This window comes from Lynx rufus, unplaced genomic scaffold (genome assembly GCF_022079265.1).
Source record: "Lynx rufus isolate CCGP_SWC_20201006 ecotype Redwood Valley unplaced genomic scaffold, mLynRuf1.p SCAF_27, whole genome shotgun sequence".
NCBI classification, from domain to species: Eukaryota; Metazoa; Chordata; class Mammalia; order Carnivora; family Felidae; genus Lynx; species Lynx rufus.
The window spans coordinates 13,119,168-13,139,303 of NW_025814842.1; the positions used below are offsets into that span (position 1 = coordinate 13,119,168).

Sequence of the window (20,136 nt, forward strand, 5' to 3'; positions counted from 1 at the left end):
TATAATAAGGAGCAGAAACCTTTTGGCCTTTGTCTTCCTTTTTTTAAATGATTTTTAAACAGTTTTTTTTAATGTTTTTGATACTTGAGAGAGAGAGAGAGAGAGAGCATGAGTGAGCGAGGGAGGGGCAGAGAGAGAGGGAGACACAGAATCCAAAGCAGTCTCCAGGCTTCATGCTGTCAGCACAGACCCCAGAGCCCAATGCGTGATCAAACCCCCAAGCTGCAAGACCATGACCTAAGCCAAAGTCGGTCACTTAACCGACTGAGCCACCCAGACGCCCCTCTTTTTTTTAATACTCTAAAGCAGTTGTCTTCATCATGGTGTACAAGATGATCCAGTGTGTTGCAAGAAAAAACATATTAGAACTTATTTATTTTGTGTCTAAAAACAAAGGAAATTAAACTTTCCTAATACTTAATTTAATGAGGTGGGAGTAGTTCATGTATATAATTTATAAACACATGTATTTTAGGAGTGTGCTCAAAACTTTAACTAAGGGGTGTTCCTCAGCATAAAAGGTTAGAGAGCACTGCACAACTTTGTGTCATTCCTGTAATCGTCTCCCATCCATTTCTCCATCATCCAAGGTAGACCCTCTCAGGACACAGCCATCTTCCTCCACCTCTCAGGAAAATTTGAGAGATTTAGAGTGAGAATTGATATAGAGAACATTGACTTCTGGAAAGAATTAAGTGGAATGAACAAAGTATAATTATTTCTTTGGTACTCTTAATGTCTTAATTGTAATTAATTGCATCCCATTTTTCTAATAAGGTTTAATATCCATTATACAACTAATACTAACTCAGTCTTTTGCTGTGTGAGTATGTCTGTGTATAAGAATATTTCTTTGTGTGTTTTTATATTTCATTAACTTTGTGATGGAACTATAAATTATAATAATAAAACCGTAACAGTAAGAAATACTAAGTAAGAAATACTTAGTTGAATACAGTAAGTATTCAATACAGTAAGAAATACTAAGTTGTTAACAATACTCAATACTTACATAGCTCCTCTGAGATTTAATTTTTAAATTTTATTTTAAAGAGCACATGCATGTGCAAGCAGGCAGAGGGGCAGAGAGAGAGAGAATCTTTTTTTTTTTTTAATTTGAGAGAGAGCACGCAAGTAGGGGAGAGGGGCAGAGGGGGAGGGAGGGGCGGAAGGAGGTGGGGAGACACAGAGACAGAGAGAGAATATCTGAAGCAGACTCCATGCTCAGTGAAGGTGCCCCCTGTTTTGATTTTAATATGAGATCTTACTAACCCTGGAAATTTTGCCAGGATTATTCCAGTTAATCATAATTTCGTCACAGAGTAGAGAAATGAAAACCATGTTAAGTCAGGGGACAGGAGTACAGTATTGTGCAGTCATTGAGATCTTTTGACTGGTTGCCTTGAATTCACTTTTCATTAGATAAAAAGAAATATGCAAGAGATATCCTGCATTTATGGTTAGGAAGACTTAATATCATTGAGATGTCAATCCTGCCCAGAGCAACGTATGATTCTGAGCACTTCCTCTGAAAATTCCAGCATCCTTTTTTGCAAACAGGAGAAAGCAGATACTCAGATTTAATGTGGAATGGCATGAAACCTTAGTAGTCAACACAATCTTGGAAAAGAAGAACAAAGCTGGGAGACTCACACTTAACCAATTTTAAAACTATCGGCGAAGCTACAGTAATCAAAACGGTATGATACTGCCATCAGAATAGACATATAAACCAATGGAATAATCGAATTGAGACTCCAAAAACAAGCCTATACATCTGTATCCAACTGATTTTTGATATGAGTGTTCAGACCATTCAGGTGGGAGGATATTTTCTCTTGAACAGATGATGCCAGGACAACTAGATTTCCTGGTGCAAAGGCATAAAATTATAAATCTGGACCCCGGCATCACAGTGTGTACACACATTAACTCAAGATGAGTCAGTAGCCTATGTATAAGAACTGAAATCATGAAACTCTTAGAAGCAAATGTGGGTCAATCTCATGATTTTGAATTTGGCAGTGGGTTCTTAGATATAGCCCCAAAACCATGAGCAACAAAAGAGAAAATAGGAAAATTGGACTTCATCCAAACCAAAACCATTTGTGCATCTCAAAGGGCATTATCAAGAAAGTGAAAAAAATCCCTATAGGATGGGAGAAAATATTTGCAAATCATATAACTGGTAAGTGTTTAATATTTAAAAATGGGAAAGGGGGGCGCCTGGGTGGCTTAGTCGGTTGAGTGACCGACTTCAGCTCGAGTCATGATCTCACAGCTTGGGAATTCGAGCCCCGTGTTGGGCTCTGGGCTGACGGCTCGGAGCCTGGGACCTGCTTTGGATTCTGTGTCTCCCTCTCTTTCTGCCCCTCCCCCACTCACATTCTGTCTCTCTCAAAAACAAACAAACAAATAAATAAAATGGGAAAAGGACTTGAAGAGACATTTGCAGAAAAGATATACAAATGGCCAGTAAACACATGAAAGATTGTTGTCATCACAGTCATCAGGGAAATACAAGTCAAAGCCATAATGAGATATCCGTTTACATCTGCCAGGATAATTATAATAAAAAAGGTTGGGGGGGGAATAAGTGTTGGCAGGGATATAGAGAAATTAGAACCCTTACATGTGATGGTGTGAATGGAAAATGGTACAGCCACCATGGAAAACAGCTTGGCAATTTCTTAAATAATGAAATATAAAATTACCATATGTCCCACCAGTTCCACTATTAGGTATACATCCAATCAAATTGAAAATAGTTGCTCAGAGAGATATTTATGTGCCTATTTTTATTGCAGCATTATTCACAATAACCAAAAGTAGAAACAACCCACCTGTCTGTCAGTAGATGGATGGATAAATGAAAAGTGGCCATATATGTGTCCATATATGGACAATGGAATATTATTTAGTCATAAAAAAGGAGTTAAGTTCTCATGCATGATCCAGAACCTTGAAAGCATTATATTAAGTGAAAGAAGCTAGTATTGTATGATTCCACTTATTTAAGGAACCTAGAATATGCAGATTCCTAGAGACAGAAAGCAGAAAGGACATTAACAGGGAGGGACCAGTCACTGGAGTTGGGGAAAGTGAGGGATTGGGAGCTATGGGTGAACGGTTACAAAGTTTTTGTTTAGGGTGATGAAATAGTTTTTGGATACATTCACAGCAATGTGAATGTAATTAATGCCCAAATTATACACTTAAAAATGGCTAAAATGTCAAACTTTATGTTGTGTGTATATATATATACATATATATATATACATATGTATATGTATATATATATATGTATATATATATTTTTTTTCACAATAAAATAATGTAAAAAAAAATGAGGGCTGTAACAATCCTGAAAATCTTATGTGGATCCAGTCTGTGCAATACTTTGAGCTCATGTGACTTATTAATTTTTAAAATTCCTACCTTTTGCAACAACAGTATCAAAATATGAAAGGAATAAATGACAGGGAAAAAGAAAAGGAAAGAAAGTAGTTGGCCTTTAACGAGATCTTCCAAAACCTCCAGCCACTTACTTGCTTTGCGTGAGCAGTTCTGAGGTTGCAGATTCTTACCTCAGGCCCATTGGCATCTAAAATTTGCAGAGATGAAAACCTTTGCCAAGGAAGTCAAGCCACAAAGTGATTCTTGATTGGAACCAAGGCAGCACCTACCCACACAATATTTTCAAGAAGGAAGATACCCCTAGTCTTTCTTAAAAGGGAATTAGTAACTAATTACTTCAGTAACTATCAGACAATGAGGAGATGGACTGAAAGACCAGCTTAGTCTTGTTTTCGTTTACGATGGCTCTCCTTCCCGTGCTTGTGCTTTCATTAGTTTCTTCAACATGTGGAAGGTAGTTATTAACTGTTCTAAGGCCCTTAGTCTACTAATCTGTGTCATTTCCATGTCTGCCACTGTTGGTTGGTTTTTCTCCCCATTATGAATTGTTATTTTCTGTCTCCTTTGCATGCTTGACAGTTTTTTGTTGTTGTTGTTGTTTTTTTTTTTTTTTTTTTTTTGGGTGCCAGACATTGTGAGTTTCTCTTTGTTGGTTGCTGGATATTATAGGTTCCTGTAAATTTTCTTGAGCTTTATTCTGGGATGCAGTTATGTCACTTGGAAATAGTTTGATTTTTCTGAGGTTTGCTTTTATGTTTTCCTGGGTGGAACCAGAGCAGCCTTTAGGCTAAGGCTAATTATTTCCCCAGTACTGAATACTCTGCCTGATTCCTGATGCATTACGTGATTTTTTCCGAACCCTGACAGCTGGTGGAAATACCATTTTCTGCCCTATGTGAGCCCTGGGGATTGTTTGCCTGCTCCTCTCCAGTGGTTGTTCCCCTCGTTTGGGGTGCTTTTCTCCAGCAGATGTGCTGGTAGGTATTCAGGCAAAGACCAGAGGGGACCTTTTCGCAGCTTCCACGTTTCTGTCCCTGTGAAGGTCTCTTCTCTACCATCTTCCGCTTTGCAAATTCCAGCTGCCTTGGCTTCCTCCAGCTCTGTCTTCTCAACTTGGGGTATTTCTGGGCTCTACCTGGGCCACCTCTCACTTGCCCTACTGTGGCATCAAAACTCTCTCCAGGCGTTAAGCTGGGGCAGTTTTTAGGGTCATCTCATCTGCTTCCCTCGTCTCGAAGATCGCTGTCTTGCCATGCCTACTGCCCAGTTTCTAAAATCCCTCTTCTCATACATTTTGTCTGGTTTTGTTGTTGTTGTTGTTGTTGTTGTTGTTGTTGTTGTTGCTGCTGCTGCTTAAGGTGCAAGAACGTATCTGGTCCCTGTGAGTCCATCATGCCCACGCCTGGTTTTTCAGCTGAGATAAAAATTCCCCTGTCTTTCCTGCATTTCAGTTATTTTTAGAAGCTTTGGCAATTGAGACTCACTCCCAAGTGCAACTAATGAAGATATTATATTATTCCAGCTTAGTTATTTTGAATTGGACAGGCAAAAAAGAGAAAGAATAAAGAATTGCAGTGTGGCTGGAGGATTTGACTCATGGGTAAAGCTTCAAAACCAAATGTGCTTGGCTTTTCTAAATTATGTATTCCCAAACTATATTTCCAGAAGGGAATAATTGTCTACGAGGACTCTCAGATTGTCCACATCAAAGAGACACAGTAACTTGTTGAGGTTAGTCACTAAGGAAAAAGTTAAGGGGAATAATTGAGTATATAAATATTCATGATGAGTTGTTCAAGGGGGACAGTATTGCTTCTGACTTACACAGAGTTTTGTCACTGAGGAAGTTGTCAGAATTTAGGGGCTAAATTTACTTATAAATTTAGTAAATCAAATCCTCAAATTATGAAATGATCCTGGGCATTCATTACTAACACACCAAGTTTTAAGAGCAGTTTAGTTACTTATTTTCTGTGTGACCTTGAGCAAAGAACTTGATCTTTCCCAGTCTAGGTTTCTGTTTCTGTGAAATGGGCATACTTTGACCTGCCTTGTAGGTCTCCTGTATTACTTTTTAATTTTTGTATTGTTTATTTATTTATTTTGAGATGGGAGAGAGCGCTCGTGTGGGCAAGAGCAGAAGAAGGGCAGAGAGAGACATCAAGAGAGAATCCTAAGCAGGTTCTGCACCATCAGTGCAGAGCCTGATACGGGGCTCAAACTCACAAACTCCAAGATCATGACCTGAGCCGAAATCAGGAGTCGAAGGTTTAACTGACTCAGCCACCCAAGCACCCTGTAGGTCTCCTTTACAGATCACTTGGCACCGTGCTATTTGAATCACGTAGCACAGTTCTTGGCACATCCACCATGCTCAAAAATACTCATTCTGGAATCATCCTTTTGTATCAGATTTAGAACTTCCCTTAATAGCCTTACTGCCCTCTTAAATTTGAATTCCTTGTAAGTGTCCGTTTGACAAAACCTGCTTATTCCCGTCACGACAAACAGGACTCTTCCTCCCAAACAAAACCCTTATTACCCATGTCACCTTACCTGTTTATCTCCAACCTGAACCGTCCATCCCTCTTGCTTCCCTGTCCTGGTATTGGATCCCAGAGCTCGTATCCTCAGAGTCCAGCTCAGTCCCTTCCTCCATCTCCTTATCCTGTCTCCTTGGTCACTTTCGTTTATCTACTGACTGTATTTGTGAAGAGGTATTTGGGTATGATTATATTCTCATTGACACCGCTGATACGTCAGATGCCCTACTCTTTGGCGCACAGAGAATTCCTGTGGCCTCTTACTGGTGTCATCTACCCCGTCTCTGTTTCCTCTGTACTGTGCTCTGCACTGCCTCCAGAGCTGTTTTTCTAAGAATCAGAGCTCACAACTAAACTGCCTTGTTTAAGATATTTTAGACAAAGTCTACACTCCTGAGGATTGTCTGCAGAGCCCCTCAAGGAAGTCTGAAGCTTCCCCTTCATCTTCCTGCCCTCCCTCTCCTTCCCCATCTTTGTACCTTAGGCTTAGTCCCCTCTGAACCACTGTTGTTTTCTTAAATAGTATGCACTTTCAAATCTTCCTACCTTTGTTTTCTCTTTTGGATCTTTTTTTTTTTTTTTTTTTCTCTTTTCCTTCTGCCAGCCCCAATGTCACTTTCTGTAGCAAACTCTTCCCATCATCCTATGCAAGTAGACTTCTTTAATGCTTTATTGAAATGAGTATGTGGATATGGCTCGTTTCTCTGTGAATGGTTTTTGGGTCAGGTTTTTAGTTATGAGAAGGGAGAACAATATTTAGTACTTTTGAAGGGCTCAATACTTGAAGGAATTGAAACGTTTCAGAAAATCATGAAAAGAGATTGAATTGTAGTAAGTACTGTGCTAAACAGTTGTCTAATCTGATTGTTCTGAGGCCATTTAGTCCATTTAACATCATAATTGGGGCACTTTTTCTACATCTTTTTGAGATACCCAAAAACTCCCCATGTTTGTGGGTCCCACCACGCAGTCATTCATTCACTTGTGCAAGCGTGTGTCCCAGCCTCCTTTCTTCCCACTTTCCCCCCAAACTTTTACTGAGGTTTTACTCTGTCCTAGGTTGGCTCACTCTTATTAAGGAAGAAACAGACAGGGGCCACACCATCCATGAGTTTCCCTTAGTTAAGAAGAAAATCTGATCTAATCCAGGCCTGTAAAGTGTTCTTGATGTTCTGTTTCTTCTCTTCTCTCTCTTTTTAAGATCTGTGTTAGATTTTCCTTTTCCCTTACAGTTTATTTCTGCCCTTTTCTATTCCAGAGCCATATATTCATGTGTTTGCCTGGATGTGTCAGCATTTTGACTGCCCAGAAATTTTCATCCGGTACTTTAACTGGGTTGCGTTTAGTTCTGTGCACTTGAAGTTGACTAGTGGACAGGATGAAGTCTCTGTCCTCATGAGCCTTGCATTCTGTTGGGGAGGCAGACAACAGACATGTGAGCTGTGAGCATAACTGTTTCTGACAGAATATGTTTTGCCAGGTAAACAAGACAGTGATGAGGGGCTGAAGGGCATGTGTTGCTGTTTTAACCAGGTGATCGGATGAGGCCTTTCTCAACATCGGATGATGTTTAAACCAGAGCCTGAAAGAGGTAGCCCTGTGAAGATCTGTGGGAAGAGCATCCTGGGCATCAGGAACCACAGGCTCAAGGGCCTGAGTCAGGAGCAAGCATGACGTGTTTCAGGGGAAGAAATAAGGCCAGTGCGGCTGGAATATAGTGACTGAACGCAGGGGTTGATCACATGATCTCTTCTAGTGTATGGTAAGGAGGCTAGGCATGGCATGAGTCTCCTGGGCTACTGTAATTGAAGACCACAAGCTGGTAGCTTAAAATAATGGAGATTTATCATCTCATAGTTTTTGAGACTAAAATTCCAACATTAAGGGTGTCAGCAGGGCCATGATCCCTCTGAAAGCTCTAGGAAGGACCCTTCCATTCCTCGTCTAGCTTCTGGTGGCCTCTGGCATTCCTTGACTTATAATTGTATCAGTACAGTTCCTGCCTCTGTCTTCACACAGCCTTCTGCTCAATTTGTAGCTTTGTGTGTCCTTTCTTCTCTTTGTTAATACAGCAGTTACTGGATTTAGGACCACCTTAATCTAGTATGACCCCAACTTAATTACGTCTACAAAGACCAATTGTCCAAATAAGGCCATTCTAGTGAAAACTTTGGCAGCACCTGTACCACGTAAGGTTGTTTTATTGTCACGGTTCTCAAGAGGAATAGAACCAATAGTGTGTATAATCATATACAACTACGGAGGCTGATAAGTCTGAAGGTCTGTAGTCAGCGGGCTGGAAACCCAGAAGAGTCACTGGTTAGTTCCAGTCCGAGTCCAAGGCCTAATCACCAGGAGAACTGATGGTGTAATTTTAGTCCAAAGGCTGGAAGGCTTGAGACCCAGGAAGAGTCCATGTTTCAGTTGAAGTCTGAAAGCAGGGGAAAAACCATTATCCCAGCTGGGGTGCAGTCAGAAAAAGTCTCTGTGACTTTGAGGATAGTCCTTTTTTTTTTGCACTGGAAGATGTTAAAAGGTATGTTTTTCTAATTTTTACTTTAAAATGTTTATTTGCCCTTTATATGAAACAACAGATAAAGATAAGACCAAGAATGCAGAGAGGTAAAGAAGCCAGAAGACAAGGAGTATAGATGAGAGCCAGTGACTACGTGAAGGGGGTTGGAACAGAGGGTTGAAAATTGAAGTTAGAAGGGTCCATTTCCATAACTAATGCTTTTTTCAAGTTGTTGCCCCCTATTTTTTTTAAATCACATCTATTATTTATTAAAAACCAAAAGCAATCAATAACAATAATGATGACAAACAAAAAAAGAAAACAGAAACAAATGCTTTCCCTAAATATCACATGTTCCCTGAAATTTCCACTAGTTTTTTTTAACTTTTGTGGTATGAAATTACAAAATTTCTTAGTTGAAAAGCTAGTTTTATTATTTTTGTTTACTTCTTTTGTTATCTGTAGAATTTTTTTTGACATACAATTAGTGTAGTGTTTGTTATGTTAGTTTCTGGTTGATATGATGATTCTGTGCATCATGCATTCCTACAATAGTGCATCTACAATAGTGCACTACAATAGTGCATCATTACAGTCTTATCGACTGTGTTCCCTGTGCTGTGCTTTTCACCTCCATGACTTAGTTTTTTTGTAACTGGAAGTTTGTACCTCATGATCCCCTTTATTTATTTTACCCCCATCCACCTTTCCTCTGACAACTACCAGTTCTCTGTATTTAAGAGTCTGTTTTCTTGTTTGTTTATTCACTTGCTTTGTTTTTTTTAGATTCCACATCAGTGAAATAATATGGTATTTGTCTTTCCCTGTCTGACTTATTTCACTTAGCATAATATTTTTAGGTGTATTCATGTTGTCCCAAATGGCAAGATCTCATTCTTTTTTATGGCTGAATAATACTCCTTTTATATAGATAGAATACTCCTTTTATAGATAGATATATAGATCGACAGACAGACAGACCACTTCTTTATTCATCTGTGGATGGGCTTGGGGTGCTTCTGTATCTTGGCTTTTGTGAATAATGCTGCAGTAAACAAAGGGATCTATATATATCTCTTTTCAAATTAGTGTTTTCATTTTCTTTGGGTAAATACGGTAATGGAATTCTTGGATCATGTAGTATTTCTCATTTTTAATTTTTGGCCTGTTTTTCCTTGAATTTCCCATTCAAATTTATATTGTGTCTTCATCATCTATTAGTAATCTTATCCCCGAGACACATTTCCTAGGATTAAGATTTCAAGTTTTTATAATTGTCATTGTTTTTTAAAATGCTACAGAAAATCCATGAATGAGCTTGTTTTGTGGCCTTCACAAGAAATGTACTTAGCCATGATCCTCCGGGTTTTACTCCCAAGAGAGAAAAGCATAACAGGGAGGTGGGTAGGCAAGGATGTCAGACACAATTGGTGATGTGGAAGAATTTTAAAATATTCTATTTAAATTAGCCCCAGGGTCAGAGCACACATCCTCATTGAGAGGTGGAGTACACATCCATCCCATACGCAGAGAGCTGTAATAGTAGCCATGGCCTTTCTGTGTAGATGTCTAATAAATGGAGCACATCTTTTTTGGATGGATAATCAATTTTGAAATCCCTTGTTGTAGGTAAGCCGTTAAAACAGAAATGTTAACTTCATGAGTTTAATGAGTACCTTCCATGATAGCTTAGTGACAGAGATGGAAAGAAAGTCAGGTGGGGAGCAGTGAGGAAGAGTAGAATGAGAGTTTAATGAATATCCACTTGCACACTTGAATGTCAGCAGCAATGTTCTACCTCCTGGAAAATGTCTTTCAACTGTGCATCCCATTACTATTCCTGCAGCCCATGTAGCTTGGAGATGGAGGCAGAGTGTGTTTGTAAGAAAGCTCTCCTTTGCAACATAATGAGATCGAGGCGGGTAATTTGCAGATTGCGGGAGCAGTGTGGTCAAACCTGGAAAAAAAAAAAAAAACAGCCAAATGAAAAGACCATGTGAAATAGGAGATGGCTGATAATGAGCCCGGAAATCACATATCAGATAGCCAGTGGGCTGGCATTTCCTCACATCCTTGTCCTCTCATTGCTAAACACTTTCTCTTACTCTGTTTGTCAGTCTCTCTACACCTAACATTTCTGCCTTGTGTCTTGAAAATATGAATGAATTGGCATCTCTGCCATTTGAAACAAATAAGAATGAAGCCTTTTTCATTATTCAACAGATGTATTTGCCTAAACATGGGTGTATGGTATTATTTCGAATGCTTTTGAATCCAAGGACGTTTTGTTTGTTGCATTCTTTTTTAAAACATCTCATTAGTTTTTCAAGCCTCATTTTCACTCCTTGCCTTTTCTCGATTCTATGACAATTTTTGCTATATAGTTTGGAGAGAGTTTGCCTTCCCCCTCCAACAAAACAAAAAAGAAAGACCCCTTCTCATTAGATATGGATTGGGGCAACACAGAAAGTTGAAATCAGCTTGATTCTATCAAGTGTTCAGTGGTCAGGGCATCACAACGTCTTTGCTTTCCTAGGCCTTTTACCTTGGTGTCTGTCTCTTTTCTATATGAGAAATCGGTGCCAGTCCCTAAATGCACATCTGTAAATTAATAGCCAACATAATGCATTTCAATCATAGGAAGGCTGTTTCTAGACATCTATTTCATTTCTTTAGCATAGTCTGTTTTTGCCCATGGTTCCAGGTGTTCATGGAATTTCTGACTTGGGAAAAAGGTTAATGCTCTCAAATACTTGCATCTGTATTGAGATACAAACTTGGATTAGGCATATGATCGAGACTCTTGTGGACCTTCTGGATAGCAAGGCCTAAGGGATGTGATGTGTGTCATGAGCTGGCAGTGAAACCCTGACTCCTGCCTGTGGCTGGTCTCAGAACTTCTGTTATCTTTATCTGACGCTGAAGGTCTCATTGTTGACCAGGAATAGTGTCCCACTGAATACAAGGCCATAGCAAGATTCTTGAAGTTGTAGTAATGGACAAGAAGATACCTCTTTCAGAGATGTTATTTCTTTCAAAATCTCCAGTGATTGAAGGGGGCTGGCGATTGGCCGAGAAAAATGTAGTGGAGAAGGGAGTAGGCAGGGAAGAAATGTCAATGCCATGGGTGTTTGGCAAAGGTAAAGATTAGAAGGATTTTTTTACAGAATTTTTTGCCAGGTCCCGAAAACACCGCTTAATGCCCCCAACTTTTTTCTGTATAGAAAAAGAGGAGAGTACAGTGGGTTGACAAATGTGAGTATCCTCTGACCATAAGGTTCTGTATGCTTTCTAGCAAATACTGAAACTCTAATGGGCTTTTAATGCACGGGAGGATACAGTGTCTATGTTCTTTCATGTGTCTGTCTGTATTTGTGTGTGGGGGGGGTGGTATAAGGCAGGGTGCTTAAATGCTTTGTTGCATTATGTTAATTCCTCGGCAGTGCAATCAAATTCATGTCGTAATTAAAGCTGTCAGTTGGAAGGCAAGCCAATCGCCACGAAAACACAGCATAACAAATGAAGTGAAATGATTCTGCGTGTAGCTATACAATGCTTCGCCAGGCATGAAATTAAATAAGTAATTTGATGTTGACATCAGAAATTGAAATGATACCCACTGTTCCCTCATTCAGTCAGACCTGCATAAACAATAGCCAGAACAAATATGCACAACAAAGCCCTCTTCTCCACCCAGCTCCCTGAGTAATGTACAATATATATGCAAAATGAGTATAACAGAGCTTTCCGAGACCTGAAGGATGTAATTTTCTTTGGTATACAATAAGATGATATGTATGTGGGGGTGGGAGGTGGGTTTGGAGGGGTACTTCTGCTTCTGGGATAAAATTCATTTGCAGGAAGGGGAAAAAAACCTGAAATAAACAAATCCCATGCTCTTTCTGAGTAATTCATCCTAAAATGAATTTACCTCCCAGGGGCATGACTCTAGGGTGGTGGAGACCTAAGTTGGCTTTTGCCTTCCTCTGCTCCATGGAAGGCTGTGGGTGCTGTACACAGGTGATGCGGTCACATGGCTAATCACTGCTAGGAGAAGCTGTCTCCATGGCTACAGTGGATCTCCCTATGTACCATTTATGGGATCAGGAATGCGGCAAGATTTTTTTAAACCAAGTCTGGTGTGCAAGATCACACATCTATTGTCCTTTATTCCCCCTGAGTCTGTCTGAAACATCAAGGTGAAGAAAGTTTTGCTTTGGGAAGTGCATTTAGGAATGCCCTGGAGCGTACTGTTCTTTTTTGTTGTGGATGCTGTTCATACTTACCAGCACTGTATTTCCTTCTCAGAAACAGTTTAAAATCAGGAAGATTCCCATCTACTGTATTTTCAGAGGTGTTAAATTCACCTAAGCCTTCTTCCCCCCCCCCATACAATCCCCTTATTTATTTATACATTAATTCAACGAATACTTACTAAGTGCATCCTGTGTTTTAAGCACTGGGGAAGCAGTGATGAGTTAACCAGATGGTCCCTGCTACCTGTAGTTTGCAGAGCAGGGACAGAACATGTAGGTGGAATAATAGCTAGGGATGAACTGAGTGAGTACTGCTTGTAGGCGGAAGTCAGCCCGCCCCAGGAAGGGGGTAGCCCCTGATCCAAGCTAGTCAGGGAGAAGGCCCTGCCAGCGCAAGGACACTTAGCCAAGACCAGGAGACTGTCTTAGCATTGCATTCCTTTTGTCTCAAGCTTATTTATACTTAGGGCCTTTCTTGTTCACAAAAAGGATACTAAAAATTAAAGAATTTGTAATGGGAGGTTTTAAGCAAAAAAAAAAACCCAGAAGTACAAACAAGCATGAATCACAGACAAGTCTAAAACAAAACCCAAGTTCTCTTTTTGGCCTCTTTGCCCAAAGAAATGGTGCCCTGCAAGCCTTTCAGAATTAATATTATTTGTTTTAGTCTTCTGTGTGTCAGAACTATGGAAGCCTAAATTGATAATTCTTGTGACTAAAACCTTCAGAAAGATGTTGCTTTTCATGGCTTCCCTTTACCCACACATTCTTTGCATTTTATTCTACTAATTATGTTTACAAAATGTCTCATTTTTGAAAAGCGCTCTGTGTGTACTAACTGATGCCTTTAGGGAATAAACTGGCAAGTAGGTCATACACTGGAAAAGTCATCCAAACCCACTGGGCTTTTATTTTCAAGTCAGTCTGGGCTTTTTCCTCTTGCCTGCCCCTTTGCGGCCACAAAACTGAGTAGCTTGAGACCAGGGCATTGAATGTCAGCAAGTCAGGGAGGCAGGCTGATGCGTGTCTGTTTAGTCTCAGTGCAGGGCGAAATGCCATCATTAATTCATTACCCAGCTGCCTGTCAAATAAATTGGCAATTACGTCCACCGCAGAAGCTTGGAATTCAGTAAATAGCACGTTAGCATCTCTGAGTTGTTGAGAGATGTAAAGGGGAAAATTAAGCCAACACGGTGTTTGTATCAGTAGCAGATGACAAGGGGCAGCATACACTAGTGATGTGATGTAGTGATGAAAAACCCGCAAAGGGCTGATAATGAGCTGTGTGGATTGGAACGTGTTAAAAACCATTGCTGATTTTCCACTTTGTCTTTATGCTTTATTGCAGAGTTCAGCTCCTTCCAGCTTGGGAACAGGCTACTTCGTAAGTTTATCTCAACTTGCACATGTGTGCCTTGCGTTGGCATTGATTTACTTCTATAATGTTCGCTCATCAGGATGTGAAAAAAAAAAAACCTAAGAAGTCCCCTCTCAGTCCTAAAGAGCAGACTGATAGCCATCCTTTTAGTAGGATTATTTTATTTTTAAAAGACATAACCTGTCGGGCCTTGTAGATCATGAGTCAGTCTGAGATGTGGGTCTCGTAGCCAGTACATTTCCTTCTCACCTGGCAGTGTAAAGGAGACCTGATTGGCTCATGCCACCTTTCCTACATAAATGGGTTTTTTTTTTTTAGTGACAAGTGCCATGTCATGTGGAGGATGGAATTCAGATTATGCACTGAGGTTTTTACTCACTTTTAAGATCTCTCTCTTTTTTTTCTTTAAAAGATTTTTATGTTTAAGTAGTCTCCACACCCTACATGGGGCTCCAGTCTACAACCCTGAGATCAAGAGTTGGACGTTCCCCCAACTCGGCCAGCCAGGTGCCCCCACTTGTAAGATCTCTTAAAGAACTTTCCCACATATGTAGGGAATTGCCTTCTTTAAAAAATTATTTTGGTGAGAGGCGGTGGTTTAATGGATGTTTTCCCTTACAGTCTGAGTACGTGGCCTTTAGATTTCCTTTCAGCAATCATGGAACTCCTCATTTTAGCAAATATAGGAGTATTATGTTATTTCTAGACATTTCTTTGTCCTTTGGGAGGGGTGGGATGGTGTCCTACCTCAGGGATTATCTCATAGATAATTCTCTCATAGAGAAATTGTCACTTCATTTCTTTTATTTATAGCAAAATTACCCTTTTTGGATTCAATAATCTTTTTCAAGATATAAGTAAACAAGAGTTACAAATAGGCATTATTTACACAACAGGAAAACATGCCAGTGTGGAGGGTCTTTTTTTTTTTTTTTTGGTGGTATTTAAAGGAATCATTTCTGAATGATGAGCATTGTTACTCTGCCTGCTCAGCATTTTCTGAGAAAATAATGAAATAATGAAAATAAAACAAAGTGGAAAATAATTACTGATTCAGTTTAGTTGCCTTTAAATTCCTTTCCCCTAAAATGCTAATTATGCTGGTTTTCTTCTGCCCACACATTTCTCTTGATAACATTAAATATATGAAAACCGGCATCATTTCATTGAATGATAAGTCTTTTCCAAGCTTGGCAGAAGTAGCATTTTCTAAATGTTGATTTTTTTATCTTAATCTATGATAATGAGAAAAAGGAGAAGGATAAAGATTTTTTGGTACCTGTTTAATACAGTCAGCACGCTTTTGCTTGCTCCGTATTGTGACTGAATATTCATGCTTCCAGAAACAAGCAGGATGCTGAAGCAGTCGAAATAACAGAAGTAGCCCATCTGCCATGCCTTCACACCAGGCTGGATGTGGGTTGAGATGCTGGAAGTAAAATCTGGAGACTGCCAGTGTCTCTTCTCTGTCCAAAAGCTAAATTATCCCTCTTGGCTTTCTTCAGTAGAGCAAGGCCAAAACCACTAACTTAGCCCTTGATCACTTTGAGACTGAACGTTCCTGGTATTTTTTTCTGTTGTCAGTATGATCACCCTGAAAGAAGAAAGTCATCTCTAGAAACATCAAGAAGTTTATTACACTTTTTGTCACTTATTTTTCTCATTTTAGGAGTGTTTATTTTTTATTCCTTAATAATACACACTTATGAGAAGAGTCTGCAGTTATGAATCTAAAATGATTTTTACATTCACGCTCTGTTGGATGAGTATAAAAGTTTGTCTTTTGGTGAAATTGCTCTTAGTATTGCTTTGCTTACATAAAAAAATCTGTAGTATTATTAGCTTACATGGAAAAGATACGTCCCAGATGCATGTTCAGCTCTCAACTATGACAAAAATGCTCTACTTAGAATGTGTTTCCAATAAAGGGATTATTGTGTTATCAAAGTGCAAAATCCATTGATACTACTGCCAAGTTCTCATCAAAAAGTGTCTTCTGTTTCAACTTTCATTCCAACGATAGCAAATATAATACTTGATTTCAGGTGCCAACATCAGCATTGGTGAGTTTTATGCTTCTAGGTGGAAATAGTATATGCACAACTTATAGTAGTTTTGCATTAACATGTTCTTTGCACTGTGCTTTATGATCTGTGATTTCATATTAGCCTTTACTTATGTCTGTAATGAAGGCTCAGCATCAGGTAAGTGAGATGTCGACTCTATCCTTAATTCTTTTCAGCATCTCTTTCAAGTGTGGACGGAGGCAAATCACCTGCAGAGTCACAGAGCTATTAATGCTATTGAACCATAATGTGAACTCTGGTATAAGAAAACTGAAGGCACTCACCTATTGGGTTTAACAACCTGGAACTCTTTTTTTAAATACTCTCCCATGCCCCAGCATTAGTCTAACTTCAGGATTTTCTTTCATTTAGATTTTATGCTCTCATAGAGCTTTTAGTGAACTAAGGTAAAATGCTGATCATTGTGTGTGCTAATCAAATGAATCCCCACTGGAGTACACGCACACACACACAGGCATATGCGTGTGCCAGCCCACACCCCGTGTCCATAGCCAGTATATTCTGCCTTCCTTCAGTTCTTTTCATTTATCAGTAGTGATAAGTTAAAACATTTAAAGAAGAACCCTTTGTTTTCTTTTTAGTCATATTTGTTTATATCTCTTTGGTTTTGTGTTCCAAAGATGTCTGCTTAGGTCTGTTACTTTTCCAATTCATTTATAAGCTGAAGATTTGAGAAATGAGAACAGCAGCTAAAATCAGTATTTACATAAGCATATTGCAAAGGATTCTTAAAGTAGACAAAATAAAGAAGGATTGGAACAAACTTTTCACATTTTTGGGAGCTTTTGAATAATGTGGGTGTTATACACACAGAGAGACACGCATATATATTCATTGCATACTCAAGCCCAGCTCATGTTCTAAATATAAATGGAAGTATAGACTGGTTGGAATCTATTTGCTTTTTTTTTTGATTTTTTTTATTTTTGGCAAGAGTACTAAAACTTGTTGGAGTGTGTAGGGTTTTTCTTTCTTTCTTTCTTTTTTTTTTAAACCTTAATGCAGTGAACACGTTTTCATTTTAATTTAAATGTTTTGGGCTATATTCTCTTCTTATACTTGTATTTGAAGTGTTATTGTGCATAGTGGATAATTAAGAACTTAGAGACAGAATGATCTGAAGACTACTTGTGTGACCTTGGGCAGGTTATTTGATGTTTGAGGGTCTGCACCCACCTAATAGAGTTGTGAATTCTAAATGAGACAAGGTGTTTCATGCACACAGAACAGCTCTCATTAATAGCCAGCTATTCCCATTATAGTGTGTGATGGACAAAACTTGCTGTCATTAAGTGGCTGTGTGATGTTGTGGTTGGTAGAGGATTACCACAAGAAATTAGTGATGCAAGAAGGAAATTTTGGAATTTGTAGCTGTAGGTCAGGAATACTTGATTCTTGCTATATTCTTGTCCCTTTCTGAGGAGCCTGTAACTGTGTGTTTGGTCAGCCGTATACCACTTTACTACACGTGTGAACAAAAAACAAATATGGAGTTCATTGTCTATGATCCTCTATGATCACCATGATGTTGGAATGAACCATTCTAGGCTGTCCATGTATTATGGTTGTTTAATTTGTCTCTTAAAGCCATTTGTTTATTTTCTTCCTCAGACCTGAGTCATTTAAAGACTGCAAACAGCTCTTGAATTTGGGCTGGAGGGTAGGAAAGATCTGTGCAATACGTTCAGGTGTTACGAGGTTGTGTCATGTATTTGCTGCTCTCTGACACCAAAAAGGAAAGTAGATACCCTAGTGTACCTGAGTGAAGTAAGCGAAGTCAGTAGAGTGACAAGACCAGTAAAAACATCTCCTGGTTGCCAGTGGTCTGATGTGTCATCACAGGAAGGTTCTGGACTCGTTCTTTACAAGCCCTGGACTCCATCTGCCAGTAGTTGGTAGCTACTGTTGGTGTAGGAGTTGACTGACTTGTCAGGCTGAACCTGACCCCTGGTGTAAAGGAAGCTTTCCTTTGTTCTGGTCATGTGCCCTGCCTGCTTCTCTGGACAACTTTCAGCCTTCTTCCAGGTGTGAATCTAAGTGTCTTAGGCCCATAGTCTCAAATAGCTTGGATCCCGCTTTTGTAAACTCCAGTCATCCAGAGATATTTTCATAATTGTTCCCAAATAGTAACTTTAATCATCCTCAGTTGCCTCACATCTATCAATATACATACTTTAAGATTATCAAGGAAACCAACACACTACTACGTAATGATTAAAACTACCACTTTATGTGATAAAGGGGAATTGTGTGGTGGTACATGTCTTAACATGGGATGTGTGCATTCCTGTGCGGTCTTACTACTTAAGAAATTGTGTTTGTAGTGTTGGTAACAGGCAATGGGTGCAAAATATTCACCTGTGGCTTTCCATCAGAGCTATAAGGTCATAAAAGGATTAAATTCTTTGCCATCTTCTAAGTTTTTGACTGCAGACCCTGAAATATCTCCTGTTTTTCTTCGAATAATGTGGGTGTTTTTTTGTTTTGTTTGTTTGTTTCTCAAGACTGGGCTTTTCTTTTAACAGACACTTCCGACTTTTTGTCTTTCACTAAGTACTAAGCACCTTCTCCATCAGGCACTGTTCTAGGTGATAGGTTACAGATGTGAAAAATCAGTGGGCCCTCTCAAGGAATTTAGTCTTCCCTAAACCACCCAGTTCCTTTCCTTCCTCTGTGATGCTTTTAATATTTTTGATACTTCGCATTTAAAGAAGTGGATTTAGGGGCGCCTGGGTGGTTCAATCAGTTGAGTGTCTGACTTCAGCTCAGGTCATGATCTCGCAGTCCATGGGTTTGAGCCCATGTCGGGCTCTGTGCTGACAGCTCAAAGCCTGGAGCCTGCTTCCGATTCTGTGTCTCCCTGTCCCTCTGCCCCACCCCTGCTCACGCTGTGTCTCTCTTGTCTCTCAAAAATGAATAAAGTTATACAAAATTTTTTTAAAGTAAGTGCATTTAGGCTCTACAGAGAACCTGACATTCCTCCCCTTTATAATGTTTCTCTGGGTTTTAAGTTTACAAATGCACCTATATCCACCTGGTCTTGATTGCAACCCCATGCAGAGTCATCTTCCTCCCCACCTGCCAGTACTTGCTGGTATTGCTGGGAGAGAATTTTGTATTCGAGTATTTAATCATAACCTGTCAAATGCTTAAAGATAAATGATGCTGAGTATTTTAACATGCCTCCCAAATAAGACTCTAATATTTATATTTATTAATAATTAACTCTGGGTAAATGAATTCTTGGCCATTATTTATTTACTGACAAGTTTCCATTATAATGGAAATTTCTTAAAAATCTCAGTTCCATCAGAGATCTCCAGTAGTTTTGGGTCATTTGGATTCATTGATAAAGATTGAGTTAGAAAACAGCACACCAGATGGAGAGTACAGTGCATTTTAATTGTCAAACGTATATTAAACATCTTTTCTTCATTCTTAAGGTAAATAAGATGTAAGTATTTATAAGGGTCAATTATGAATTATGGAGGATTAAGTTGTGCAGAACTTAATGGATATTGAGATTCTCAACAGATAAAGAAAAAGGTGGAACAAAGTTTGAGGCAACAAAGGTAAGAGCACAGAGAATGGAATTCCACATTGTGTGGAATTGCTTTGACTGTATCATGTTTCTGGAAAAAGGCTGGACTTGGGTTGGTTAATTATAGGGAATGATTTATAGGTAGATATGGACTTGATGCTACTGATCTGTTAAAAATAAGAAAGATGTGAAGCCCAGAATTGATGACTGTGATGCTACTTTTATTTGGAATAGGAATCCCAAGAAGGAGAAATTGGATTTTAGGAAGCTGGTGAGTTTGGAAGTTAGAGTAGGGAGTTAGAAGTTTTGGTGTGTATATATCTTCAATGGTAGCTTAGGGAGGTGGCCAAAGTAATGGGAAGAACAAAACATTGCCATGCAAATTGAAATCTGTGTTAA

At 39.2% G+C, this 20,136-nt stretch overlaps 1 protein-coding gene across 2 annotated transcripts in view; it reads left to right on the forward strand.

The window, feature by feature from the left end:
* AUTS2 (activator of transcription and developmental regulator AUTS2) overlaps positions 1-20,136 on the forward strand; it is a 1,118,970-nt gene that overhangs the window by 501,244 nt on the left and 597,590 nt on the right. For both annotated transcript variants that reach the window (XM_047089556.1, XM_047089557.1), the window contains exon 4: positions 14,080-14,115. In XM_047089556.1, coding sequence (XP_046945512.1) covers positions 14,080-14,115 — 36 coding nt within the window. The remainder of the gene's footprint in view (positions 1-14,079; positions 14,116-20,136) is intronic.